General features: G+C 35.6%; 1 protein-coding gene across 1 annotated transcript in view; it reads right to left on the minus strand.

The window, feature by feature from the left end:
* Positions 1-12,176, minus strand: part of RPGR (retinitis pigmentosa GTPase regulator) — a 39,418-nt gene that overhangs the window by 9,161 nt on the left and 18,081 nt on the right. The window contains exons 7-10 of the mRNA XM_059493891.1: positions 9,643-9,801; positions 2,294-2,449; positions 1,660-1,784; positions 344-523 (exon numbers count right to left, since the gene is read on the minus strand). Coding sequence (XP_059349874.1) covers positions 344-523; positions 1,660-1,784; positions 2,294-2,449; positions 9,643-9,801 — 620 coding nt within the window. The remainder of the gene's footprint in view (positions 1-343; positions 524-1,659; positions 1,785-2,293; positions 2,450-9,642; positions 9,802-12,176) is intronic.

Below are 12,176 nucleotides of genomic sequence, written 5' to 3' on the forward strand. Positions count from 1 at the left end.
GAGGGAACAGTGAAAGAGTCAGGTTCTTGCTATTTTTCAAAAAATATTTCTAAGTTTATAAAATGCAAAGGAACAGGTTCTACATTTTTAATAAAAAAAAAATTACAAATCCAATTTGAATCTCCTTCACAGAAATAATTAAGCAAAATCCGCCTAACACTTTTTTCCTCCTGCATCAATTTTTGGGACCAGGGTAAATATCTGTTTTTCATATTATACAATAAAATTAAACCCTTAGTTTAAGAAGATATATTTAACTGCTTGGCACATGCTGTGATTTAGCTTTTAAAGTGGTTTTGATTCCTGAAAGAAGTATTGCAACTCTGAATACCTCTGAGCTTACCCTCTCTCGACGCCGCATTCGTGCTGCTGATAACTGCAAAGTGTTTGCCAGCACAAAGTCCCCTCTGCTTTGAGAGGCAGCAGCAGTCAAACGAGGCTCATACAAATCTTCCAAGGCTATTTCAGATCCTTTAGGCCTTGGAGCAGCAAAAACCAGCATGTGACAGCCCCCACAAGCAACCTACAGCTCAAAAAAAGGTCTGATTAGTTCATTTGCAAGTATCAAGGATGCACTTTTCTTACAGTCATGTCTAGGGACTTAGATGATAAGAAAGAAATGTAGTAGAAGTAAGACATAGCAATTGGCTTCAAATTTAGTTCCAAATTACACCAAGATAAAAGTACTTAATTACGTTTATTAATGATTAGTGATCTATGTTCACTTCTTCTTAGTTAAACACAATGTATTTGTACTGAACAGAAGACAGGACAATCACATTTTTATATAAAATATAGCAAATATGTTTCCACTGATTTTCAAGAGACATTAGCTATTTATGTTGATAAAAGTCACTTGAAAGCAATACTGATAGTTTCAAACCTACATGTTTTATTTTTTTACAAAATCAGCAAAATGTAAAATAAATTCAACATCCTCCAGTAGACACAATATTATTATATAAAGATGAGAGGTTTCACTTTTTAGAAAGTTTAAAACACTCACTGCTTCCAATAAAACTTCCTTCACCTCTAATTCCAGTAAACAAACAGAAGTGATCAATAAACTTCTGTTGCAAATTTTTTTCAATCTTGAGTCATGTTAACATTTTTGATGCTGACAATTCTCTGACATTTCCTCCACACCTCAAGAAGCTGATGAAAACAACTTCCCTTACACAATTCTCAAAAAAACTACTATTCTTGCTTTCCTGTCCAGTTTGGATTTAAAAAAAAACAAACTCAAATTTTCTTGAGGTTTAAAAATATCCCACTGTACAAAAATAGTCAAAATTTAAAAGATTACTCTCTCGTGTTTACAGAAAATATATAAATTTTCCCATACTTCCAACTATCCAGGAGTAATAAATAATTCAGTTTATGAGCTACCACAGCTCTGAAGACCAAAACACCATAGCACAAGAGTACTGAATAAAACCCTGAAGATGAATCTGTATGTCAAGCCCAAGTCAAAGACATTCTAAACTAAATGAACACTGTGATAAGCATGTAAAATATCCTCTTTCCTTCAGTTTCTGTTGTCTACTATTTAAATGTTATAGAAAGAAATAATTCTATAATGATATTTCCACTCTCATTAATAATCTGTTTCATAAAAAGATAAATATGATGTCTGAGAGGAATGAGCAAAGGTTTTACCAAAAGGACTGTGAACTTCAAGAAATTGTAACACAGAGTGGGATCAAACAGATTTGTGAAACTCTCTTCTCCAAATCCTAACTTGCCATGTCGTCCATCTCCAAAAGTAAACATCAGGCCATTCTCTGCATGTGGGAATAAAAAGGATGTTAAAACAAAGATTCAATAGAAAACCAGGACAGAACCATCATAAAGTAACAGGCTATGAAAGTAAGAAATATTTCCCTTCCAAAAGCAAAATCTGAACAATTATTTTTAGATCTTCAACAGATGAATATTATTAAAAAATATGCATGTTTTCAGACAAAGTACTGTCTGAGATGTTGGTCTAGACAATTTGTAAAAAAACCCACCCCAACTAATAATAATAAAATTTAAACTATACAGAAAAACAATGGCTTCTAAACAAGAATATTTGTTAGCAAGGCATAATTAGGAGGTTATAATTGCCCAAGAGATCCAGAGTTATGCATGGCATGGCTGTGAGTCAGAAATTCCTGTTGAAGTCACCTTTCTCACTGGCTCATTTCACCCTTAGAACCAGTAATGGATATGTCTGCTCATTGTATAAGGAAAGCTTTTACAGCATAATAGAGAGTTCTAGAAGTGGTTCCAGAATTTTGCACTCCCATACCTGCTATCACAGCAGTGTGGTTTTCCCCACATGCAATGTTGCAAATTTTATGCCTCTTCAAGCGTTTCACAGGCTTTGGTACTGAACTTTCAAACACAAAAGTTCCATGTCCCAGCTGCCCATACTGTCCAAGTCCAAAAGTGTAAACATCTGTCTCTGAAAATATACAGACAAAGTTAACATCAAATATGCTGATACATATATTATTTATACACGTATTTATTTGTTATATAATTATATAATGTATTATACTATTATATTATTTGTTATATTATTTATTATATAACTATATTATTTATAAATAATTATATGTAGTATATAATTTATACATATATTTATATAATAGCCTAAATTCTATTCTCCAGATGGAATGACATAAACATCATTCAAAAAAATGTTTAATCAATTAAAAATGTGACAACTAGTCAATTAATTTATCAATTATTAACATACAACAAAATTTAAAAACAGGAATTGAAGCACTGAAGTATACAAAGAAAAGAATTGTAAATGGTTCAATGTGTGATATATTTTTTAACATCAGTGCAAAATAATCCATGGATCATATGTACACAAAACAAAAATTTAAAAATTGTATGGGAACTTACATACTGCAATAAATTAAAGACTAAATGTTTATACATTTATATGCATTTTCACAATAGCCTTATTTTAATTACTCATTAGCTCCATGAACACTGTATGGCCCTAAATACAACAGACAAGACCTCATAATTTGTATGTGAGAAGAGACTGGAACAGTAAGAGAATTGGTTTCAGTATTCTGCTCAGCTACCAAATCAGTCCTGCAATAAATACAGAGAACACTATAATTGTGCTATCTTGTGACAGAATAATCATCTTTCCACATTTATATTTTGTCTGTTTAATGGACTGTGTGTGCCAGGAAAAAGAATGAGAGCTTCTCCAAAGCAATAAAGATTCCTGGTGTGTCCACCCTTGGCACTCCATGACTACAGGGGAAGATTGTGAAGCTTGGAAATCTTGATGAGGTCATGCTTGAACTGAGAAGTTCTTTGGGAAAAAAAGGAGAAGTTTTCCTAGAATTTCATTTCCTGCCTCTTTTTCTTTTGCGTGTAGGCAACAAAGGAAAAGTGAGAGAATTCCTACTCAAAGCACTTGAAAAATTATTATGAAAAAATGAAAAAGATTATGAATTGACAAAAAATATTCTATGTTAAGTTAAAAGAACTTTCCAACTTCAAAGGAACTGTGATGAAATAGTATCACTACATATGGAAATGTTCTTTCTAGGAAAGTATTTTCATTTCTGTTCCTTATAAATTGTTCCATAATAAGATGTCATGAATTCACACCATAAACAAAAAAAGCACAATGGTCTCAAATTTTTTATAAATTGTAGACAAAAAGTATTGAGCAAATCTGGTTTATTTTACTAAACGTAATGGTAAAGCTCCCTCTGCTGGAAATTTTAGTGCAAGACAGTAAAATCTTCTTGGGAGCTTTATAAAGTAAAAGTAGCAAGAATTTTCCTATAATATTTAGACTTCCTGCATAATAATCAAGAAACTACATCTGAAAGCTCCTGAAAGACAGGAGCTTTCTCTAAGCAAACAAAAGCCTCGTCTTTATTTTAGTAAACTGTTTTCTCAGGATGACTGATTCAAAAAATTCTGTTTAGAAGTACTTAATTTCTTTAAACAATTCTTTGTAAACTGGCAGATATTTTAACTACATGGCTTTATCTGATTAACATAATTACTTTGAATGAGCTAAAAGTTTTTTTTTTTCTTTAATCCTAGCATCAAACATGCAAAGTCTTCTGCATTTTTGTTGAGAGGGAGATGTTCTCAAATGTTAACTTTAAAAGTGCAGGGAATTTTTTCTTTCCTGTGTTTCTACTGAAAATGAGGAAAAAGGCCAATCCCAAGCCAGGTTAGAGTGCCTTTATATGATGAAGAATTTCTTCTGCTGCCCTTATGGACCAGTGGCACCTAAATGTGCTCATCCTAAATTTGCTTTTTAGTGAATTATCAGGGTAGAGGAAGAAAAAAACCTTGCACCTTTCTTAAATGATTCACCACTCTGGTGCAGAAGTGGGGTCACACCTCACTAATAACCCCCTTCAGTAGAAATGAGGTATTTCCTCCCATCTGTCCTTATAAACGCATGGAAAGAGGAGAGTATGGAAAAGCAACCTCACACACTTGATAAAATGGCAGGGGTGAATTTCATCATTCTGAGCACAGCAGCAGCCCAGGAGAGGGCCCTTGAAGGATAAAGAGAAATGGTTGCAGAGGATGCACAGAAGACAATGGCTTTGCTGTTCCAAGTGACCTCCAGCACCTGAGTGCTGGAAGAGCTGCTTCTTTACTTCCTAGTCCTCTTTTTGGAAGAAAGGGGATATTTCCCTGTAGCTGTGCTATCTTCCATCTTTGCAGGCATCTTTTGTAATCTCTGTGATCATTTGCACTATCAATAAAACACTCCTAGGCAAAAAGCTTTATAGCTTCCATATTATTTTTTACAACATGCCATTTGCTGACAGAACTGTAGGGGCTCAAAGAATGTTTTTCAGAATCATGCATTCCCTGCTATGTATCTAAGGCTACAGATGAAGCTAAAAATCCACAGAACTAAAAAGGTAGCAGACAGGTAAGCTTATATCATAGTAACATAGAATGGTTTGGGTTAGAAGAGACATTAAAGATTATCTGGCTCCAACATCATGCAATGGGCAGGGATACTTTCCATTAGACCAGGTTGCTCTCATCCAGCCTGGCCTTGAACACAGGGATGGGACATCCACAACTTCTCTGGGCAACCTGTGCCAGGGCCTCAACACTCTCACAGTAAAGAATTTATTCCTAATAACCAACCTAAACCTGCTCTCTGTCAATTTGAAGCCATTCCCCCTTGTCTTATCAGTCCAGGCTCTTGTAAATAATCCCTCTCTATTATTTCTTGTAGGCTCTGTTCAAGCACTGGAAGGCTGGAAGCCATTAGATCAGCCCAGAACCTTCTCTTTTTCAGGCAGAACAACCCCAGTTCTCTCAGCCTTTCCTCACAGGGGAGGTGCTGCATCCCTCTAATCATCCTGATGGCCTGTCCAAATTCAATCCCCTTGAACATCACCATTATTCTTATTATTTTTACTATGACTATTATTCCAATGAACTATTCACTCTCACAATAGCTTTATTTTTAAACAGCTTATGCTGAAAAATGTTACTGTAAAAAAATCAACTGTCAACACAATGTTCATTAATTCAGAATTAGTAGCTGGATTTGGGGATTTCAGTATAAATAGTATACAGACTTAAGAACAGTTTGAAAAATCTAATAATCCTATATGGTATGAATTGTGAGTTCTGACAGGAAAAGGTAGAGTTTTTTCATCCTTTTTGTCCCCTTTCAAAAGGGTGCCTTGGCTTTCTTTTTTTTTTAAAAGACCTTGAAACAGAAGATGAAAAATCCAACATTTTACATATTAACGCACTAATGTTCTTATGTCAAACATTTTATTCTCAAAGGTCTGCTTCACTTTTTCCTTTGAAGAGCTATCTTTGCTTTCCTTCCTTTCAGAGAATGAAAGGAAGTAATATATCCTTCTATAGAAAAAATTATTCCCAGAGGATCTGTCCTCATCGGAAAAAACTGCAAGAGATTAAGGCCACTCCAAATAATCTGTTTCTTCTTTTCCAATTTCTAGATTCAGATTCATTATTTTTCTACCTTTTAAAACACCTTATTGAAAAAAGCACACAAATTGGGATTGCTGCTCACCCATATTTAATTTGAAAGTGATGACACCAACAGCTTTCATTTGCAGCAGGAAGTACCTGCAGGCATTGGGGGAACCTGGTGCAATTCTCAGTCTCTGAGTGAATGAATCTGAGATGAGGACAGGATCTTCTCAGACTCGCTGACAGACTGCCATGAAGTGAAAAGCTTTGTGCTATCAAGATTTTGCATGATAGAATTTTTAAATGCAATTCTGCTTATTTTCTAGAACAATTGCAAATATTAAAGGCAGAGGTAACAATAGAGTTTGTAAAGATGATGGTTTCCAATACCACACTCAATATTTCTAAAACTAATCTTTTAAAAATTGGGCTTTTCCTTAAATTATTGCTCTTGACAATTTAATTCTTATTTTCTGGGAAAAAATAATTGAGTTTCTCATTTTAGAATTTCAGAGGAAAAAAACCCAAAGAATTATTTTAATATATGCTTTCTACCTTTTACTCTGATGCTTGTAGAGATTCCAAGCAGTACCTTTACTTAAAAACCCAGATAACAGTGGTTCTCACCACACAAAATTGCCAATACTATAGACAACAGTCACAAAAAAAAAAAACCAAAAACATATGAAGTGCTTTGGAATAGACTAATTACACATGAAAGTCAGGAAGAAACTTTCCGTATACTCTCTAAGATAACTGAATTATGCTTTCTTCTAATTTGATAAACTCTAAATAGAAATGATGTTGAGAAATGAGCCAAGATGAGCAAGAGTTTTTCCATAGGACATTTTCTCTTGTGTTTTTGCTATGTCAAATGAGATAGATGAATCAAGGGAATATTCAATAGTCACACAGTCAATTCTCATTTCCTGAGACTGAAATGTCACATCCTGAAAGGATGAGAACCACACCAGTACATAATGTGTTAATAAAGGCAAGCAGCACCCATTTTCATGGAGGATGACACTTGAAATTCAGAGTTTCTTCAAAATTGTATTACTTTCTTAATTTATGAAAATGAGCTTAAAAGAAGTGTAAATTTCTGCCCCTCTTTGAAGATATCTCATCAGAATTCTCTGTTTCTGGTCACACCACTTCACCTCAAGATGTAATTTAGGACCAATTTCAAGTGAAGTTTCTGGTGCAAAGCCATTAATGTAAGTATGTCACAGTCTCTTAAAATTTTTAGTACCTGTATCTACCTCTTTTCACAACTTTTTGCTCAAATTTTGCTGTGAGTCAGAAAATGTTCTCTGTGTTAACACTTCTGACGAAGTATCTTTCATTTGATACAACATCGCCACTATTCTCTACTGTTTCACTCAAAGTGTCTTAGTCAGAAGTTCACATTTGTCACTTTTTTAATAACAGCTGAATCACATTAAAAAACATCTATTTGATTTTTCACTCTTATCACAACTATTAATCTTCAGGAAATGTATTTTGTTGGAGGATATAGTTTTCCTCTTTTTTATGACTCAACTAGGTCCTCTGGCACTCAACACTTTGATCATCAACTGCCAGCTCAGCCAGCAGTTGAATTTCTTACTTATTCTACCAAAGAATTTATTTTCATAAGCAAGCAAATCTTACATATATGCATATTTATTACAGTATGTTTTTCACTGCATTTTTCTATGGCATTTATATTTCCCTCTTTGTTCTAGCTCTAGTACAGATTTCACTACAATGATGATGGCATCCAGGTCTGTACCTTTCTTCTAAATCTCTATAACAGTCATTGGTTATAATGATTATTTTTATCACATGAAACACCATAAAATCAAAATATCTACTGGTTGAATTCAGATTTATGGTTAAAAAAATAATCAATGATGATAATCAAATTCTTTCTACAAAACTTCACTTTATAACTCATAAAATAATGCTATGATTTATGCATTTGTTGGTCCCAAATTTATGGCCATTTTCTCACTAATAATGATAATCTGATTTCACATAAATAAATTTATTTTGTGACACAGAATGGCCAAGTTCATCCTGTCAGGGTAAGACTGTATCTTGGTGGAAGAAGGGAGACAAAGGCATTGAAATGTAGACAAATGTTTATATTCCTTCCTGAATTAGCTACTGCTATTTCCTCTTTATTGTTTTCCCAAAGGAATTTTAAACTAGCCAGAATCCTGCAGCTTGACTCACTACATAATCTTTCCCAGCATTTCACTTCCCCTTTTACTCTTTCCAATGGCTTGCAGCACAACACCACTCACAATATCCCTCAGTTAGATTTTCAGTTTATATTTTAGAAAGTTTGGCTACATAACCTTGAATGCACACCACAAGATTGTCAAGAGACAACCACAGAGAATACAGATTAGAATACAGATTTAAGGACTGGTATCTATATATCTAATATATATATCTTGGTTATATATCTAAATATATCTTGGTTTTGCAGCTTTTTTATTTTGGCAGAAGAAAAATCACAAGCTATTCAGTTTTACACATATTATATTCATTACAAGCTAAAGCTGCTATTTTTTGAACTATCTTCAGGCAAAGTCAAACTTACCTTTCCTGCTTCTACACCACTCTAGGTCAGGATAGGATTTGTGGAAAGAAATGGCTGGCACTGCTTTGCATGAATGCCTTGGAAAAGCTCAGTCACCACTGGCAGACAACCATTTAACAGTTCAGTAACACACAGCATTTTCCAAGTACTATATATGTGGCCCTGTGAATTAATATGTAACATTTGTATTTGCTGATTTTCATAACCTGCACAATATGTCAAATGTCTGTACTGGTTTCATATTTATGCTAAAGATTCTGCTCAAAGGCACAAGCAAATTCTGTATCACAATAAGAGATATTTAATCCATTCAGGCATGCAGTAGATAGTGAAGCTACTTGAAAAGTGACTTCCTACATACCTTCCTAAATATTCAAGAGCATTTAAATTTACTACAGAATGGAAGCTTTCCTCTAGAATTTCCCTCTCACTGCAATAATAATTTCAAGCTCCTTAGAGGAAAAAAAACATCAATCATCTGTGTTGCACCAGGTGGTGCTGCCTTATTACAATTCCAGTAAAAAAGGCACTCAGCCTATGTAAAGTTCTCTTAAAATGTTATTTATTGGAGGTAAGACTATAAGGAAAAGAAGACAGGATGAATAACCTTCTGTCCCTTCAGAGGCTGGGAGTCCCGACCTATGTGGAATTGAAAAGGACCCCAGCACACTCTGCAGATCCTATCCATGGAAGGCTACCTCAGTTTGAGCTCTTACAGTATTTTCTTATACACAAAACCACTCTACACATCATTTATACTGATAACTTCAGCATTTTATACTGAATAAAAAGGACATTCACATTGCTGAAGTTCCAGATAAAGCAAGGACAGGCAAGTGGTGTCAACCAGGAGCTGTCTGTTAGCCCCTCCGTTAAAATCACCTGGCCAAGTCCATCCTGTAGCCAAGGGACATGGGCAGTGCAGCACAGGCCTGCCTTAGCTGGGTGGTGCATGGTTTTCTACCTGCTTGGTGTACAATGGCCCTCCAGCTAGGAACAGCATCCAGCACTTCAGTGGGATGTAAATTCTTTAGAGTGAATGGAGTTTAAATTACAGGGCTGTAAGAAGAGCCAGTTAAATTGCATACCTGTCAGCACCACAGTGTGTTCTCCACCACAAGCAACCTTATTAACCTTTTCCATAATTCCCAGTACAGGCTGTGGGACTCTATTGTTCTTCAGCTGTTCAGGGAATAATCCCAGTTTCCCATTCACAGCTTCTCCAAAAGTATAGAGCTCACCATCTCCTGTGAAAATACAGAACAAATTATGGTTTCTAGCACACACTCAGGAGCAAGAATGGGTTGTCAAGACTGCTGCAGACACAAATTATAAAGACAGAAAAATGCATGAACATTACAGTATACATATTTGTATAATGCCCAAACAGCTGTGAAAAGCACAGAATTCACAGAATTGACCAGGTTGGAAGAGACCTTCAAGATCATTGAGACCAACCCAGCCCTAACACCTCAACTAAACCCTGGCACCCAGTGCCACATTCAGTCTTTTTTTAAACACATCCAGGGATGGTGACTCCACCACCTCCCCAGGCAGACAATTCCAGAACTTTATTACCCTTTCTGTAAAAAACTTTTTCCTAATATCCAACCTATATTTACCTTGGCACAGCTCAAGACTGTGTCCTCTGGTTCTGTCAGTGCTGCCTGGAGAAAGAGACCAACCCCACCTGAGCACAGGCACCTTGGAGGGAGCTGTGGAGAGCGATAAGGTCACCCCTGAGTCTTCTTTTCTCCAGGTTAAACATCCCCAGCTCCCTCAGCTGTTCCTCACAGGGTTTCTGCTCCAAGCCCCTCACCCTCACTCTGCTTTGATGGGACACAAAGGTGCTAGATCTGAGTCCCTTACAAATTCCAAATCACATTATTTAGCCTGCAATGAATGTAGTCACAGGAAAAACAAAACCACGTGCATCCTGCTTCTGAGAGGTGGTAATTCCCTCTGTAATCAATATTTAAGTTAAATGACGAATTGCTTGTAAGAATCTGAACTGAAACAGAAAATAATTTTGTGTAGAATTTTGATGGAAAATCAACCCGCTCAAGCAGGGTTATCCTTAAGCACATGGCACAGGATTGTGTCCAGACATTTCTGGAATATCTCCAGTGAGGGAGGCTCCACACCATCTCTGGGTGTCTGTCCCAGTGCTCAGTCACTGCACAGTGAAGGAATTCTTCCTTGTGGTCAGGTGGAACTTCCTGGCCATCAGTTCCTGCCCATTTCTCCTGTCCCACTGCTGGGCACCATGGAGCAGAACCTGGTCCATGCCCTGACCCTCCCTGCAGACAGGGATGAGATTCCCCCTCAGCCTCATCTCCTCAAGGCTCTCTTACATTCTTCTACACCTCTTTTCTAAGAATTTTTTGCAGTCATTTCAATCTTTCTGTGCTTCTTAAGAACCAGCAAATTACCTCAGCTGCAAAAAGCACATTTCATTACATTTTAAACCTATGAACTTAAGCTTCTCTGTTCAGTTTGATTTCCTGTTTTAATTCTGATTTTGTTCTTATATCTATATGCAGAAATACTTTGCTGTTATTTGCATCAGCACCAATTTTCTGTTCTAAAACAGTGGCCCAATTAAAAAGATAAAAATCAACTGCAATGTGAGGTTTTCTGTAACCAAAACATTCTGCTGACAAAAAGAGATTTTAAGCATCCTAAGTGGAAAGAAAAAAAAAAGCAACAAAAAGAATCCTGTGTTTTTTGGAAGGTAAGTATTTTTTCAGTACTCTTAGATCAGCCATATATTTCTAAAAACAAGTTTAAAAAAACCCAAAAGCACTTGGGAGATAACTACTTATGCAGTTCTCTTTGAAGAGACCAGCAGTTCTTCTTAAACACTATTGCACTGAAAAAATTAATCCAATCATTATCTAATTAAGAGGATTAGAGATTCAAATGGCCAAGCCTCCCAAACTCATCAAGTTTATTACATTTTTTCCACTTAATAATCCAGCTAACAAAGATAAACCCATTTACCAAAGCAATTTTTGAATACATTACACATCCCTTTTAGGCAAATAGTGGTCTAAAAACTATGAAAAATAGCAATCAAGCATGAACAGAACCCAGTCAAACCCAGATAAATTTTGAGTGCATCTGCATGCTGAGGACATGATGTACTGTGTGGAGTACACCTGAATTTTAAGGACACTCTGTTCACAACAAAACCTGGTTATTTAATTTGTTCCTCTCATATGAGTCACACTCTCACACGTTGAACTTTCCCTAATGTGATTTTCTGTATCACTAAACTTAAAATCACAGGAGCACATCGAGAAAATGGACAAATGAATGGAAAATGTCCCTCAAAGGGAAATGTGCATTTGAGTGCATAGATAAGAGATCTGGCTGGTGGAAAATGAGGGACAAAAATGAGTGGACAAAAGACTTGGATAATTCTAACGTTTCTTGAATAAATTAAGAAGAAAAAGAAAAGAAATATCTATTAAAATCAAATTGGTTAAAACTGTCTCAAACACTGAAATTCAGAGCATGGTAGTATTTGTGGCATGAATGATTCTTAAACCAATCCTTAAAAATAATGACAAAATATATTTAAAAAAAGAATTCAAGGAACCTGCAAAACTCTTTATGA

This window comes from Ammospiza nelsoni, chromosome 2, assembly GCF_027579445.1.
Source record: "Ammospiza nelsoni isolate bAmmNel1 chromosome 2, bAmmNel1.pri, whole genome shotgun sequence".
In the NCBI taxonomy this organism is placed as follows: Eukaryota; Metazoa; Chordata; class Aves; order Passeriformes; family Passerellidae; genus Ammospiza; species Ammospiza nelsoni.